The sequence below is a fragment of the Colobus angolensis genome, unplaced genomic scaffold (assembly GCF_000951035.1).
Source record: "Colobus angolensis palliatus isolate OR3802 unplaced genomic scaffold, Cang.pa_1.0 Scaffold534, whole genome shotgun sequence".
Lineage (NCBI taxonomy): Eukaryota > Metazoa > Chordata > Mammalia > Primates > Cercopithecidae > Colobus > Colobus angolensis.
Genome location: NW_012118866.1, coordinates 352,304 through 369,708, shown reverse-complemented (window position 1 = coordinate 369,708; position 17,405 = coordinate 352,304). Strand labels below are relative to the sequence as shown.

General features: G+C 49.6%; 1 protein-coding gene across 1 annotated transcript in view; it reads left to right on the top strand.

The window, feature by feature from the left end:
• SLC28A1 (solute carrier family 28 (concentrative nucleoside transporter), member 1) overlaps positions 1 to 17,405 on the top strand; it is a 71,909-nt gene that overhangs the window by 31,038 nt on the left and 23,466 nt on the right. Inside the window, exons 8-11 of the mRNA XM_011961060.1 lie at positions 63 to 140; positions 9,944 to 10,024; positions 12,334 to 12,414; positions 15,343 to 15,468. Coding sequence (XP_011816450.1) covers positions 63 to 140; positions 9,944 to 10,024; positions 12,334 to 12,414; positions 15,343 to 15,468 — 366 coding nt within the window. The remainder of the gene's footprint in view (positions 1 to 62; positions 141 to 9,943; positions 10,025 to 12,333; positions 12,415 to 15,342; positions 15,469 to 17,405) is intronic.

The window sequence follows — 17,405 nt, the reverse complement described above, 5'->3', positions numbered from 1 at the left end:
TGCTTCCTCCCTCCTCCCTTCCCAGCCTCACTGCCTGTTTTTGTTTTGCATTTTTCTTTCAGATCTTCCTGAGCTACACGGAGGCTGGCTCCAGCTTCGTGTTTGGGGAGGCGCTGGTCAAGAATGTCTTTGCCTTTCAGGTCAGCTTGACTCAGGGTCCCAGAGGCCTTTAGCAGCCGCTGCCCAGCGACTCCAGCTACAGGGGAGTCTGGGCATGGTGGGGGCCCAGGTGGAAGGGGGGAGTCCTATGGGCAGGGGTCGCTGTACTGGGAAGTTAGTGAACCTTAAGCCTGGGGCCTGGGAGGGGCCCAGCAATGTTCGCCTCATGATATTTCTGTATGTTTTTTTCTTAGAGATGACCCTCTAAATTACAGAATTACTGAGTAGCTGAGGACAAGAAGTGGGGGTAGGGGTCATGGGGATAGCTCCTGCTGAGACCTTAGCCCCTGATGTGCTGCAGAGACTCTGGGCTTAGAAAGAGCAGTTTCCAGGAAGGCTTAGGTTCAAATGATCCTCTCAGGTGCTCCTCCTCCAGGGCCCCTCACAGGCCACCTCTGCCAGGAAGCCAGCCCTTACTAGTCCCGCTGCAATAGCTCCCTCCTTCGTGTCCTCCTAGACCTGTGATCCCACTTTCCCTCCCTCCCTGCCTCCATCCATCCTCCTTCTTCCAACAAAAATCTATTGTGCATTTACTGCACTGCAAAATATTATAGGGGAAATGGAGATAAAGGCACTGTTCTGTTTCAAAGAACTTACTGTCTAACGGTGCAGCCTCAACCCTAATTTAAAAACAAAGCAGCCTGTGCAAAGGATGAGGACGCTGCCAGTGGGACCCTTTACTGTTCTGGGTGGAGCTGTGGTTGTATTTCTTTTTTCCCCAGTTAACTGTTTAAGCACTGAAATGCCTTGTTTAGTAAGAACTCTAGTGTAGCCCTCCTCTGCCTGCCTTACACTCCAATTGTCTAAGACCAGCTTGCTCTAGGCTTAAGCTCCACTTGCCAGGCAAAAGAGAGAGGCCTGGGGCCCCACTCACCCAGTAGCTGGCCCCAGTTTTCTGCCACTGATGCATGGCACTGAGAGGAAAATCAGGGCTACCCACTCTGGTACATCCGGGACCACCATCACCATGGAGCTGCTATGCAAGACCCCATGTGCAGGTTCCAGAGGTTTCTGCTGTTTTTCATTATGCTGGCCACTGTTCCCAGAGCCTCCCCACCTGCTGGGGGTCTTGGACCCAGGAGACTTTTGGCCCAAGCCGTGGACTTGGCTATGGACTTCTGGACTGGCGTTGAGCCATGTCATGAGTTCAGACCCTCCTGCCTACCCCTGACCCTGACCTCTGGTGAATTCCCCTTGGAGCCTTAGCGTCTCTTGTGCCAGCAGACTCCCTAGGGAATGTCCAGTCTAACACTGTGAGCCCTAGGAGGAAAGGGAGGGGCCCAGGTTCCTATCTTCTCTGAAGTCTTCTTGCCCCCTGGGCATACTTGCCCATCATGTTTTCTGAGACCAGTTCTGTATAGGGAGAATATTGGGAGGGGGAACCTATGTCAGTCCCGCAAAGGCCCCTAATACCATATTCCTTTAGGGTAACGAGCAGCTGCTCCCTTACCTTTGCATAACCAGTGTAGGGGTACTGAGGTTTCAGAAAAGACAGGTAAGATCTGCTTCAGGGTGACTTCCGGCGTCCACCCAGGCAGGAGGCAGGGAGGTTCCCACAGCTTCTCGTACTTTAAAACACACACACTCAGCCGGGCACGGTGGCTCATGCCTGTAATCCTAGCACTTTGGGAGGCCAAGGCAGGCGGATCACCTGAGGTTGGGAGTTTGAGACCAGCCTGACCGACATGGAGAAACCCTGTCTCCACTAAAAATACAAAATTAGCGGGGTGTGGTGGCATGCCTGTAATCCCAGCTACTCGGGAGGCTGAGGCAGGAGAATCGCTTGAGCCCAGGAGGCGGAGGTTGCAGTGAGCCGAGATCGCGCCATTGCACTCCAGCCTGGGCAACAAGAGCGGAACTCTGTCTCAACAAAACAAACACACACACACCCGACACTCTGCAGTTCAGCCTCCCCAGGCAGCTGGGTTCAAGTGCAATAAAGGAAGGGGCCTGAGGAGTGCCTATAAGGAGAGATTCTTCCAACAAGAGACCGTGAGGGAGACTCCTTGAGGAGGTGGCATTTGACATGGAGTTTAGGACAGAAGAGATTTGGACACACTGAGCTAGGCAGGAAGAGGAAATGGCATGGGCAAAGCGTGGAGGTGAGAAAATACTAGCGTGTCCACAGTGCAGGGCAGAGTTCAGTGGATGGGCATGTAAGCTGTTTCCCAAAGGGAAATTAAAGCCTTGTTAGCCAAAAAGCAGGGGAAGAGGTGCTGGGCAGGCCACGCAGCTGCTGTCCGCCGGTGCCCCTTCCCCCGCCCACCACCAGCCAGCATCTCTCCTGCGTCATAGCTGGGCTTGCCTATGTGTCTGCCCCCTGGCCACATTAGCTGTGTCTCCTCAAATCCTGCCTCCCTCTCTGGAAGGATGTGTGCACACCTGCTGCTTGTATCTCTCCCAGAATCACCCATTAGAATCATGGATTCCTTGACTGTTGGTACCAGGAGGGAGTTCAGTGACATTTGGGCCTCCCTTTTGTATTACTGATGGTCCAGCCAAGCCCCAGAGAGGAGCAGTGAGCTGGCTACAATGGCACAGTGAGTTAGGGCAGAGCCAGAACTAGACCCCCTCCACTGGACTTCTGGTTAAGGGATGTATTCTTCTTCATACTATTGGTAGAAATCAGCAGCCTCATGTCTCTTGTCCAAATACAAAAAACACTCTGAATAACAAAAATGATCATTTAAAAATGTAGCCATTAGGCTGGGCGTGGTGGCTCATGCCTGTAATCCCAGTACTTTGGGAGGCTGAGGTGGTCCGATGACTTGAGTTCAGGGGTTCGAGACCAGCCTGGCCAATATAGTGAAACCCCATCCCTACTAAAAATACAAAAATTAGCCAGGCATGGTGGCGGGTGCTTGTAATTCCAGCTACTCAGGAGGCTGAGGCAAGAGAATGACTTGAACCTGGGAGATGGAGGTTGCAGTGAGCAGATATCGTACCACTGCACTCCAGCCTGGCAACGGAGCGAGACTCCGTCAAAAAAAAAAAAAGAAGAAGAAGAAGAAGAGGAGGAAAAGGAAGAGGAAGAGGAGGAGGAGGAAGAGGAGGAGGAGGAAGAGGAGGAGGAAGAAGAGGAGGAGGAAGTGGAAAAAGATGTATCAGTGGTGTCAAAAAACTTTGAAGTGGAATGTTCAGTTAAGATAAAAACAATAGTGAGCTGGGTTTATCATTAACCAGCCTCAGCATTTCCCAGCCAAACACTAGCAGTTTCCTGGCTTCTGGTAGGCCCTGTCCTCTGGACAAATTCCTGGAGAGTGTATTGGCTGATGCACCATCCTTAGCAATGCTGGGAAAGATGAAGGAGGACTAGGATAAATGCTTCATGGCCACAGAATTCTATTTCTCACTAATCACAACATTTTATTCAGCCTCCCACTCTCCCCTATATCACACACATATGCTTGGGATTTGCCCTCAAGGTAGGGGTGGTTTTGTTGAATGCTGAGCTGAACAGAAGACTCAGGAGGTTCTCTGTTCTTTCTATGAATCATACAGACCTACTCCAAGGCCTTTGGCCAATTTCAGCCTGGGGAAGTCTTCTCTGAGCTCACTCAGATTTTCAGAATCCAAGCTACTTCCTGCTGGGCCATGGTCCAGCTGCTCTCTTCTGGGGGGAAGTAAAGTCTCTCCCTGGGGCTTCCTCAGCCCTCAGCCTGCCCTGGGCCTGGAGTCCAGTACAGTGGATGTGGACGTGGCAGTCACCCCTTGGCTGTATCAGCTGGATTAGTCATTCCACCTTGGCTTCGACTCCCTTCTAGTAACTTTCCACCCGCATGATCATACTCCCCTGGGTCTAGTTGACCTGGGAGCAGACTCTCATTCTTTCACTATTGTTCTAGCCTCCGAACAAGCACCCACTGCTAAGCTCAGCAGTGCTGCTCAGATTTCTCTGGAGGAACCCCTAGGGTCAAGGAAAATGTCTTCATCTCCTGAGAGTTTCAGGATGTCTGACACAGACTTGTAATCCCCAGTGATCAACAGTGCCAAATTTTCCACACACACACACACAAAGATCAAATAAGGACCAAAAGGTATCATTGGATTTGGTAGTTAAGGGGTAACCAGTAACCTTAGTGAGCATGGTTTTCAGTGAAGGGAATGGGAAGTAAATGAAGCCTGGGGTGGGATGGCTGAAAGAAGGGAGATGGGACAGCTGAGGCAGGAGGCATTGTTGAAAACCCGGGATCCAGGCAGAAATAGGAATGAGGGGCAGAGTGCTGAGGCCATTCTGGGCAAAGGGATGGCACAAACAGGAAATCAGGAGGTGTAGCTAGGTGACAGCCAGAAATGCAACTGTTTTGGACTTGAGTCCCTTCCACTTTCTGGCGATGGTGCTGGTACAGTGTGCACCGCAGCTGCTGCCCCAAGCATCTTCCAACTTTGGGTTTTTGTGGCTCACTGTGGCCTGGGGCTGGTGACAGGGCACTGTCAGCAGTGCTCAGGCCTTGGGGTCTGGGGACATGAGGGTTTGCCCAGACAGCCTTAGGAAGTCAGCAGGAGCCCTGGCTCAGCTTCCTCCAGGGAGAGGAGGGAGCAGGCCATGTCCTTAGTGGGTTTTGTCTGGCCTTCAAAGCCTGTTTCTTGGCCCAGGTGATAAAGTTTGCTCAGAGTGTCTAATCTAGGCTCCAGGGCTGTGGTTGTCAGAGTGTGGTGTCCAGGTCAGCTGCACCAGCAGCATCTGGAAAGGCCAAACATCAGGCCCCACTGTAGACCTATTAAATCCAAAATATTTCTAGCAAATTCTCAGAGGTGCTGCTGGTCCACATGCTGAGAACCAGTGGCCTAGAAGAGCTAGAATATCCTTCTTCCTTGAGTTATGGTACTAGCAGGACCAGCCTCCAAAGCCATTTCTACAAGGCAGTGGTCAGGACTTACTTGGCTCTTCCTTGAAGGGGACTGCCTTAGTCCGTCCAGAAGGCCATAATGAAAACCATAGACTGGGTGGTTACAAGCAACAGAAATTTATTTCTCACACTTCTAGAGGCTGGAAGTCTGAGATCAGGGTCCCTGCAAGGTTGAATTCTGTTGAGGCCCACTTTGCTCTCTGCCCACTTGGTCGTCTGTGTCCTCACATGGTAAAAGAGGTGAGGGAGCTCTCTGGAGCCTCTTTTGTTTTTTCTTCTTATCTTTTTGAGACAGGATCTCACGCTGTTGCCCAGGCTGGAGTGCAGCAGTGTGACCACTGCTTGCTGCAGCCTCCGTCTCCTGAGCTTGTGATCCTCCTGCCTCAGCCTCCAGAATAGCTGGGACTACAGGCACATACCATCATGCCCAACTAATTTTTTGAATTTTGGTAGAGACAGGGTCTTACTATGTTGCCAGGCTGGTCTTGAACTCCTGAACTCAAGGAATCCTCTGGCCTCAGCCTCCCAAAATGCTGGGATTACAGGTGTGAGCCACTGTGCCTGGCATGTGGCCTCTTTTATAAGGGCACTAATCCCATTCATGAGGGCTCCACCCTCATAACCTAATCACCCCCAAAGGCTCCACCTCCTAATATCATCACCTAGGGAATTAGGTTTCAATATATGAATTCAGGGGGACACAGACATTAAGTTTCCAGCAGGGATGCATGCTGCCCCTGAAGGCAGAGAAACAAACCTCCAGGACTGTTCCCAAGGGGCATGCTCCCAAGGGGCATGGCAGGACCTTGGCAATCTGCATGGTGCCTGGGAGGTACATCTGCCTCTTTGCAGGTATGTGACCTCGGGTGGGTAGCCAAGATCTCACAGCCTCTGTGTGCCCATTTGTGAAGTGGGGACAGTTACATCCACCACAGATGCCATGAGGATTGATGAGTCTCCACATATTAGGGACCTGACCCAGGGCAGGCCCTCGTGGTTGGCATACAGTGGAATTTAACGGCACTTGCCTCCCCTTTCCACAGCAGCACTGCCTCGAGCTGCTGCCTGTTCTTCTGCCATGTCACATCCTGCAGGCCCCAGAGGTGTTTCCTGGCTGTAAGACGATATTGGCCACAGGGACCTTATTTAGTTTTCTATCCTACCTTAGAAAATTGGGGCCACCTCTTTTCTCTTTTATTCCCCTCCCCTCCCTAGACAGTCCCCACTTAATCCAAAACATAACTTCTCTTCCACCATAAATCTCCATCTCACAGATAGAAAATCTTTTGATTGCTGGCAGGAGAAAGTCCCAATGCTGCAGTGGGGTGCTGATGCCCCAGGCACTCTCCTCCGTGGTGTGGGCCCATCCCTGCAGGCCTACCAGCTGCCTGGCAGTCTCTCTCAGGATCCACTGGACAAGCAGTCTAGACAGTACATGACCCTCTCTGCATCTCAGTCCCAGGAGTGGCGGAATGATGTCATCATACCCGTGCTGGAGGTGTTTCTAGACCCGGGGGGAGGAGGAGTCACGGGGCAGGAAAAGGGTTTCTTGAGCCAGTTCTGGTGTTCTCTGTCAGATGACTTCCCCACCACAGTGAAGTTGGTGACAGATGACAGCAGAGCAAGTGCAGATACCACCTGCAGCATTGGTCTGGGAAGGGACAAGAGAAAGAAAGGGCCTCAGCAGAGCTTGCTTCCCAGCTGCCCGGGGCAGAGTCTCCATTCTCTTCAGGGTCCATTCTGTAATCCCAGTTCACTTTGAACTAGAGCCTAAATTTGGTTACTCAAGACTCTCCCTCCTTAAAAAATAAAAGCAGCCCTTTCTGGGCCCCTCACTAGTCTCCCGCAGTGAGCACAGTGCTGCTTCTTGCCAGGGCTGTCCATTCCTGTGGTCTCTCCTTCTTCATGTCCCACTTCCACCTTGGCTCACTGACATCAGCCTCAGTCCCCACACTTCTCTGACTTCCTCTGACACTGCTCTCACCTAGATCATGGGCACCTCCAAGTTGCTAAGTCCCAGGGGTCTAGCTCAGTCCTTACCTTTCCAGAGTTCTCTGATGCCCCTGACACAACTGCTAGTGACTATCCGTTCTGGAAAAGCTGCCCCTCGGTTTCCATCCCGCGTCTCTCCTGGCCATCCTCCAGCCCTTGGCTATTTCTTTGTCTCCTTCACAGGCTCCTCCTTCCCCGTCACCCTTCAGTGACACACTGACCACAGGGCCCGGTCCTTAGCCCCTGCGCTTCTCACTCAGGGTGATTTCCACAGTGAATTGTATCCACCAGCCATCTCTACCTGTCGTTGTTGTTCCTCTTCTAATTTTTTTTTCTTGTTTGTTTGTTTTGTTTTTTTAGACAGGGTCTCACTCTGTCACCCCAGGCTGGGGTGCAGTGGGATGATCTCGGCTTACTGCAACCTCTGCCTCCCGGGTTCAAGCAATTCTTGTGCCTCGGCCTCCCTAGTAGCTGGGATTATAGGTGCCTGCCACTATGCCTGGTTTATTTTTTTGTATTTTTAGTAGAGACGGGGTTTCACTGTGTTGGCCAACCTGGTCTCGAACGCTTAACCTCAAATGATCCACCCACCTCAGCCTCCCAAAGTGCTGGGATTACAGGTGTGAGCCACCGTGCCTGGCCTTCTTTTTTTAATTTTTTAAAAATTTTATTTTAAGAGATGGGGTCTCAATCTGTTGACTGGGCTGTAGTGCAGTGCCATGATCATGACTCACTGCAGCCTCGAACTCCTGGAATCCAGTGATCCTCCCGCTTCAGCCTCCAGAGCAGTTGGAACCACATGCGTGCGCCACCATGCCCAGTTATTAAAAAAAAATTGTATGTATAGAGATGGGGGCCTTGCTTTGTTTCCTAGTCTGGCCTCAAACTCCCAAGCTCAAGCAATCCGCCTGCCTTGGCCTCCCAAAGTGCTGGAATTAAAGGCATGAACCACTATGCTGGGCCAACCTGTATTTCTTATGAAAGAGCCCCATGCCAAGGCCTGGCCCAGATCTCCCCTCTCAGCTCCCAATCCTTTATCCAGCTGCCCACTTGATATTCCAGAGGCATCTCAGATTCAAAGTTCAAAACCAAACTGATTTTCCCACAAACCTCTCCTGCCTATGCTCCCTCCCTTGAGAAATGTCCACCTATTATTGAAAATTATAGGAACAGCTGAATGCGGCGGCTCACACCGGTAATCTCAGCACTTAGGGAGAATGAGGCGGGCAGATCACTTGAGGTCAGGAGTTCGAGACCAGCTTGTACAACATGGTGAAACCTTGTCTCTACTAAAAATACAAAAATTAGCTGGGTGTGACAGCAAGCACCTGTAATCCCAGCTACTTGGGAGGCTGAGGCAGGAGAATCACTTGAACCCAGGAGGCGGAGGCTGCAATGAACCAAGATCGTGCCACTATACTCCAGCCTGGGCAACAGAGTAAGACTCTGTCTAAAAATTTAAAAAAAAATTGTAGAAACAGATGAGAAATTCAGAAATAAAGAAAAAAGAAAACAACATTTACATAGCCCCAGCACATAGGGCAAGTTCTTTGACTATTTGGGAGTGCTTCTTTCTATAATTTTCATATTCCAATTTTCCCACTTAACGTTGTAGCATAAGAATGCTCCCATGCTATTACCAGTTCTACACGACTATTTTAAACTGTTGGGAACACAGGACACAGAATAGAGCAAACATTCCAACACAAAATGGTATAAAGTAAAAAAGAAACCTTCCTCTCACCCCTGGCCCCCAAGGCACCCAGTTCCCACCCCAAGACACCTGCTGTTGCTGGCCTCTTGCACATCCTTCTAATGATTCCTGCACCCATATAAGATCACACACAACACCCCTCACACACATATTTTTGGAGAGGAAGGGGACCTTACTATGTTGCCCAGCCTGGCCTTGAACTCCCGGGCTCAAGCAATCCTCTTGCCTCAGCCTCCTGAGTAGATGGGACTATAGACACATGCCACTATGCATGGCTACCCCCGACCCCCTTTTTAAACCCACATAACAGCATAGCATTCACTCTTGTGGTACACCTTCTCTTTTTTCATTTAACAACATATCTTGGAAATCAGTCCACAGCTGCCCATAGAGAGCTTCTGCATTCTTGTTTCCTGACCTTTAGTGCACTGGTGTATGTCTGTATCCTAGGTGATGAAACTAGTCTTCCACTGAAAGACCTCTCTGTTTTTTGCCAGTTTGTTGTTAAACATCAGACTACAGTAAAGAAAGACCAGGGTGCAGAAAAGCAACCTCCTTTTCCATGGGCCTGGAAAGGAGGGAATGGGTGTGAGAAATTCTGAAGGGAGAATGGGTGAGCTTGGAGTGAAGGAAGAGGAGTGTTCAGCCTGGTACTAATAATAGGAAATGGGGTGATGGGAGGAGATGCTGGCTCAGGTCCGGGGTAAGCCTAATTCTGAGCTTGTTGGTGCTGAGCGGAAGTGGAGTACCAAAATGGTGAGGGTCCCCTCATTCAGGCCCAAAGCATGAGAGGGAGGTTAAGGCCAGCATCTGAGGCCAAGGATTGAGCTCATGGAGAAGGGTACACAATGCCACCCTCACAGTGACCCTCAGATGTGGGCATTTTACTCCCATTTTAGAGACAAAGAAGCAGGAGATAAAAGTGGTGCACTCAGGCCCCACCCTACCACAGCACAGGCCTACCTGTGCTGAGGAGAGAGGGGACGGTCTGGTGGCTGGTCACTATTTAGAGGGGAGCCGAGAGGACAAGACTGCCTCCAAAGAGGCCCTGCATGTGGAACACCTGGGACTTCATGCACTGATCTCAGAGCATCTTCCCAGATCCTGTCAGGCATCTGAGTGGCAAGGCCTGGGATGGAGTGGGCTGTCTGGGGTCTCCCGGACCCTGCCTGGCACCCTGCAGCCTGCCTGCCTCTAGCCTGTGGTCCTATGCTCTCCTTCCCGGCAGGTTCTGCCCATCATTGTCTTCTTCAGCTGTGTCATGTCGGTTCTCTACCACGTGGGCCTCATGCAGTGGGTGATCCTGAAGGTAAGTTCCCAGTGCCCGTGACCTGGGCTCTCCTAGAGTCATCAGCTCACAGGGTTCACACTCTCCCAGAATGCCTTGCTTCCAGAGCCCAAACCTCCCCAAATACACTGCTCCCCAAGCCCACACCCTTCCAGAATCCCCTGCTCCCAGCGCCTCCACCTTCCCAAAATCCCCAGCTCCCAAGTTCCACACCTTTCTGGAATCCCTTGCTTCTGAGGCCCATACCTTCCCAGAATCCCCTACTCTTAGGGTTCACAGCTTCCTAGAATCCCTTGCTTCCGAAGTCCATACCTTCCCTGAATCCCCTGCTTCCAGGATCTTCAGCCTCACAGAATCTAGCACTGACCAAATATCCTTTCCCAAGGTCTCCTGTCACGACACTAAGGAGAAATAGCACCAAAGTCTAAAGTGGTCTTTCCTGGAGGAAAGATTGCAGTTTTGAGGCTGAATTGAAAAGGTGTAGAGGAAGAAAAATAATTTATACTGAAAAGATATTGAGAGACTGTAGCAGTGGACCATATTGGCCAGACTCAGCTGGTATAAATGTCAGATCCTGTGCTTATGTTCATAAAATCTGCTGCACAAAACCAGGATGTAGGAGATAGCATTGGACAGCAACAGATAGCATTGGACCTGGCAAAAGATGCCAAGGTTTTAGTTGATTGAGCTCAGAATAAATCAGCAACATCAGATGGCTGCCAGAAAGGCAAAAACAACCTGTGGTTATTGTCTTTGTTCATTTTCTGTTGCTATAACAGAATATCACAGACTGGGTAATTTATAAAGAAAAGATATTTATTTGGCTCATGGTTCTGGAGGCTGGGAAGGCCAAGAGCATGGCACTGACATCTGGTAAGGGCCTTCTTGCTGTGTCATAACATGGTAGAAGGGCAGAAGGCAGAAGTGAGCACACAAGACACAGAGAGAGCAGGGCCAAACTTATCCCCTTTATCGAGTTCACTCCCATGATAACCAAACTACTCCTGCAATAATAGCATTAATCCATTCATGAGGGCAGAGCCTTCATGACCTAATCACCTCCTCAAGGTCATGCCTCTCAACATTGTTATGATGGCAATCAAATGTATATATATTTTTCTCTGGCAATCAAATTTCAACATGAGTTTAGGTGGGGTTATTTAAACCATAGCAGTTGTGTTAAGAGCCCACACAGCATAGCATAAAGGAGGTGATTCTCCCCAGACCTGGAGACTGTATTCAACCAAGAGGCTATGACAAACTGAACTATAAGCAGGAGAATGAAAGGGCTTGAAACCATACCCTCTACAAAATGGTTGAAGGAATAAGGAACGAGGAGCCTGGAGAAGAGGAAGTTAGGGGAGGATAGCTGTCTCTGAATACTTACAGAAGAGAGATTAGGGAAAGGGCAGCCTGAGAGGCACCAGCAGTGGATAGAATTCCAGGGAAGCAGATTTCATCTTGATTAAAAAGAAGAACTTTCTAATTGGGCGTGGTGGCTCACACCTGTAATCCCAGCACTTTGGGAGGCCAAGGCAGATGGATCACCTGAGGTCAGGAGTTCGAGACCAGTCTGGCCAACATGGTGAAAATGTTGCCTCTTCGTCTCTACTAAAAATACAAAAATTAGCTGGGTATGCTGGTGGGTGCCTGTAGTCCTAACTACTCAGGAGGCTGAGGCAGGAGAGTTGCTTGAACCTGGGAGGCAGAGGTTGCAGTGAGCCGAGATTGTGCCACCGTACTCCAGCCTGGGCAACAGAACGAGGCTCTGTCTCAAAAAAAAGAAAAAAGAAAAAAAGAAAAGAAAAGAAAAAGAAAAAGAAAAGAAAAGAAAAACGCTTTCTAACACAGTGTTTCCCAAAATCTTTTCCACAAAACTCTAGTTCCACAGCATGTTAGTAAATGTTACTAGGTAAAGGTAGCCTGATCCCATGGTCAAATAATTTAGGGAAACTAGGCTAGGCATTATGCTACATAAATTTAAACAAGCTTAATGCAGGACTTCTCAGAGGCTTTACTAAGCTAATGTGTACTGGTAATCTCTAAGGGGTGTGTGTGTGTGTGCGCCATTCGCAATTCTCAAATATATTTGGCCAGGAAATCCTTTCTGCATTCCTATGGTGAAATGGGTGGCTTTGGGAAGGGGTAAGCCCCTATCAATGAAGGTGTGGAAGAAGATTATGAATTGACCTTTTGGGAAAATGTAGATGAGGGGGTCCTACACTGGGCTGGGAGTTGGGAGGAAAGGGTGTCAGGTCTTTCACTCCAGCCCCCTTTGACTCTGGGGTTTGCTGATGTCCTCCAACAAAGAACACTCTGCTTCCTTCTAGATTGCCTGGCTGATGCAAGTCACCATGGATACCACAGCCACTGAGACCCTGAGCGTGGCTGGAAACATCTTTGTGAGCCAGGTGGGTATGGCAGCCTCCTACCCTCATGCTCATCAGCAGCTTCCCCAAAGAGGGCAGCTTCCCTGGATCCCCAGAGCTCTGATTCAGTCCAAGGAAGAGCCGTTTGAACCTTCTCCCAGCGTCCTCAAATTCTGCTGCCCCAGGGCTACGCTGTTTGGGGGATGACTGGGTCGTGCCAGGGAGGACGTCATCTTTCTGGCTTCTCTTACCACTCTAGCCCTAGGTGGTCTTCATCAGCCCGAAGACTCACAGCTCCTACAGATGGAGTCCAGTTTCTCATCTTATATACGTGGAAACAGGCTCAGGGGATGGGACCCCCTTGACCAAGATCCCACACGTATAAGCCATGGCTTCGAATCCAGGTTTTCTTCTTTCTGGTCAGAGTTTTTTCCACTGCATTATTTTGTCTTTTCTTTTCTCCCTCTTTCTTAAAATGTTTTTTTCAAAGCAAGTGTGACTCTGAAAGCACCATCGGTGCTGAGTCCCTTTCAGGAAGCCTGATCCCCTGAGGATGGCCCTCTGGAGACTCTGCCAAGGCCTGTCCTGGCCCATCTGCTTAATGTTTGAGTCACCAAGAGGCACTCTTGTCAAAAGATGCCATATTTCACTGTACAGTTTAGGAAACTTTGGGGAATATTTTTATCTTTTTTTCTGTGGTGTAAGTGTGTTGATTTGAAAATTTTTTTTCTGGTTGTTTTTTGTTTAGTTTTGTCTTGTTTTTAGCCAATGAAGATAGACGTACTCTCAGATAAATTGTCAAAAAAGTCCCTTAAGGTGTTCAAAATGAGGCAAAAGAGGAAAACACTATTAAAATGCAAAGCAGTTATTTTATATGAAAGGCTGCAAATGTGTTCCATGTGTTTTGCTGGGAAAATATGTAGGCGGGGTGACATTGGGCGATGTGAAGCACTGCCAAGGTGAGTTCATTTTGGACAAGTTGTTGATCAAGCTGACCTAGATGCCGGGGTCTATGCCTCATTTCCCCCAAGAAGGGGGAATGGGGAGCCTTCAGGGGTCAGTGATATCGTTTCAACCTCTCTACAGGCATGGGCCCTCTCCTCTTGTCCATCCACACTGCCTCCCTGCAGGACCACATTAGCCCCATGGCTTTAAATGCTCTAAATGCCTCCCAGGTCCTGCTCTGCAGTCCTGACCTCCCATTGAACTCAGGACTGACAGGTCAACTGGCCCCTTGACCGTCCACTTGGAGATTTAAGGGGTGTCTCACATTAAGACGCTAAGTCCAAACAACCAGAACTGTTGCTCCCCTCTCACCACCTCTGCCCCTCTGAAGCCCTTCCCCTCTCAGCAGGTGGGAACATCTTCCATAGGATCGTTCAGTTGGAGCTGGAAGAGCTGCCCTGCCTTCCTTCAATTCCCCCACCACGGCATCCAGTCTATCAGCATTCCCATAGCGCTGCCTCTGTGGCCCATCTACAACCCCCCGCTGCCCGGGCCACCCGCCTCTCACCTGAACACTGCTGTCTCCTCCTACCTCTTCTCCCTGCCCCTACTATCTGTCCTTCACTCATACACCCGAGTGACCCTTCAAACACACAAAGCAGATCATTCCACTCCCACCTAAGCAAGCTCACCCCTCATCCTGGCTTCCCAGCCCCTCTGTGGCACACCTTCCCCCTCTGCCTCCATCTCAGACAGCTCCCCCATGCGCATCTGCAGCAGACATACTGACTGCTATGGCCTCTGGACTTTGCAGAGCTTCTTGCTACTTTAGGGCCTCTGCTGTTCGCTTGCCTGGAATGCTGTGCTATCAAACCATGTCACTGGCTCCTTCAGGTCTCAGCCAACCCTAACCTAATGTCACCTCCTCAGAGAGGCCTTTGCTGATTTCTCAGTTTTTTTGTTTTTGTTGTCTGAGATGGAGTCTCACTCTGTCACCCAGGCTGGAGTGCAGTGGCACAATCTTTGGCTCGCTGCAACCTCCACCCCCAGGTTCAAGTGATTTTCGTGCCTAAGCCTCCCTAGTAGCTGGGATTACTGACATGTGTCACTATACCCGGCTAATTTTAGTGTTTTTAGTTGAGATGGGGTTTCACCATGTTGGCCAGGCTGGTGTGGAACTCCTGACCTCAGGTGATTCTACCACTTTGGCCTCCCAAAGTGCTGGGATTACAGGCATGAGACACCACGCCTGGCCTACTCAGTTTTAAACACCGCTAACCAGTAGGCATTCTCACACATATCTTCATAGCTTTCGTCACTGTCTAAAATGACATTGCTTACCTGCTTGGTTCCTTGTTGATTATCTATATCCTCCCACCACCTGCTAAAGCCCCCCTCCCACCCTCCACTGCTCCCAGGATATAAGCCCCATGAAGGCAGGGACTTTATCCTGTTGACCCCATGTTCGTATTCTATAGAACAGTGCCTGGAACACAGTAGGCACTCAGTGACTAGTTACTGAGTGAATAACGAAGGGCTTCGGGCTGCCCAGATGCCCAGAAATGCAGCCCTCATCCAATGCCGCAGCTTCTTTCTTTCAGTCACCACTGTGGCTGCAGGAGACCTTGGGCCTGCAGCAGGATCTGCTCCCCATCCATTTACGTGAGCAGGGGTCATTCCTGGAACCCCTCTGAACCTCTTTTGCTCTCCTGGAAAATGGAGACGCCCACTTCTATCTTAGAAGGTTGTGAGTAACAAAGGAGACGTACCTAGCAGGGTGCCTGGCACGTGGCAGGCTATCGACACAGGGGAGCATTGTCAGGCCGGGAGGGAGGGGTGCGGGTCCTTCTGCAGAGGTGGGCAATGCTGAGGTTCAGAGAGGCTCAGCCAAGTACAGACACTGGTCTTTACCCCACCCTGCTGCCTCTTACCGTGGGACTCCCAGGCACTCACTGTGACCTGTGGAGGGGGAGGGTATGCCCAACCACCCCCACCCTGCTTGTCTGACATCTTTCCTCTTTGCAGACTGAGGCTCCATTACTGATCCGGCCCTACTTGGCAGACATGACACTCTCTGAAGTCCATGTTGTCATGACCGGAGGTTACGCCACCATTGCTGGCAGCCTGCTGGGCGCCTACATCTCCTTTGGGGTAGGCAGAGCCCTCCTTCTGCTCAGCTATGTTGAGGACCTGAAACCCATCTTTGTGGGAGCCCCACACAGCTCCTGGCCAGAGCAGCCCTGGGATCTTCTCTCTTGGGCATGCTCTGCTGGCAAGAGGAGTGGCTTCCCCTGAGCCAGGCTGGACCATTTGCTCGGGCTTTGCGCATGGCCACCTGGGGCAAAGCTGCCCAGTGTTCCATTTACTGAGTGCATACTAGGTGCCAAGCAGTATGCTAGGTGTTTTAATAGCCCCATTTTCCAGATGAGAAAATTGAGGCTCCAGAGTAAGTGAGATGCCCAAACCCAGATCTGTCTGACTCCAAAATTCATGCTCATTTCTCCAGTCTCACACCTGGGCTGTCCCTAGAGATCCGTCCTACTCCTTCCCTCCTCCCCTTCCCCACACTCTCTCTGGGCCCAAGTCCTGCCTCTGCTCCTAAATTATTTCCTGTGCAGTTTACACAGCACAAAGCATTTGTAGGTCAAAATCCAGTGGTATGAATTAGGCCCTTAAAGCAATCACAGTGCTACTGCATGGTGGGTAGAGGGGAATTTTCAAATGCATCCCTCACATAATGCCTGATAATAATGCTTTACTTTCGTAAAACACCTTGTGCTTTCACACCTGCGCTTTCACAGGCAAACCTTCAAAGGTCTCAATTTTATTTCCTTAATGATCAAAGAAATTCTTGCTTATTGCAGAAAGGAAAAAGTTTTTAAATATCTTTCTTAACCCCACTTCCCGTGGGTAACTGCTTCTATTTTTTTATTTTCTATTTTAATTTTTTTTTTTTTTTTTTTGAGATGGAGTCTTGCTCTGTTGCCAGGTTGGAGCGCAGTGGCACAATCTCGGCTCACTGCAACCTCCAGCTCCCTGGTTCTAGCATTTCTCCTGCCTCAGCCTCCTGAGTAGCCAGGATTACAGGCACCCACCACCACGCCAAGCTAATTTTTTTTTTTTTTTAAGTAGAGATGGGGTTTCACCATGTTGGCCAGGATGGTCTCAAAACTCCTGACCTTGTGATATGTCCGCCTCAGCCTCCCAAAGTGCTGGGATTATAGGCATGAGCCACCTCGCCTGGCCCGGTAACTGCTTTTAATAGCTTAGAACAGCTATTCTCAAAGTGGGGTTCATGGACCAGCATTGTCAGCATCACCTGAGAACTTGTTAGAAATGAAAATTATTGGGCCCATCCTAGACCTGCTGAATCAGAGACGATGAGGGAGGCCAAGGCAGGCGGATACCTGAGGTCAGGAGTTCAAGAGCAGCCCGGCCAACATGGCGAAATCTCATCTCTACTAAAAATACAAAAAAATAGCTGGCCATGGTGATGGGTGCTTGTAACCCCAGCTACTTGGGAGGCTGAGGCAGGAGAATCACTTGAAACTGGGAGGCGGAGGTTGCAGTGAGCTGAGATAGCACCACTGCACAGCAGCCTGGGTGACAGAGTGAGACTCCATCTCAAAAAAAAAAAAAAAAAGGAAAAGAAAAGAAATGATGGGGGTGGGACCAACATACCGCGTTGCAACAGGCCTCGCAGGTGATTCTGATGCTCGCCCAGTTTGAGACCCACTGACCTAAAGTATCATTCCAAATCTTTCTGTGTAAGCAGTCTTTTAGGTATACACACCTGAGTGCTCACATACTTTCTCTTTTTTTAAAAAAATAAAAGATGAGAATCATTGATAAGGAGAAAATAGTTCATAAATTATAAAAAGATATTCAAGCTCACTGATGTTCAAAGGAATTGAAATAATAATAACTTATCTTTCTTCTAAGTGATATGCAACCCATTACATGCCTCCAAATGGCAAGAGTATGTGGTACTCACCCACTCATGGTAAGAGTTTAATTTAGTGTAACCTTTTTGGTAAATGACGATCAGTCTATTTATTATATATTTATTTTATTATATATAATATTTT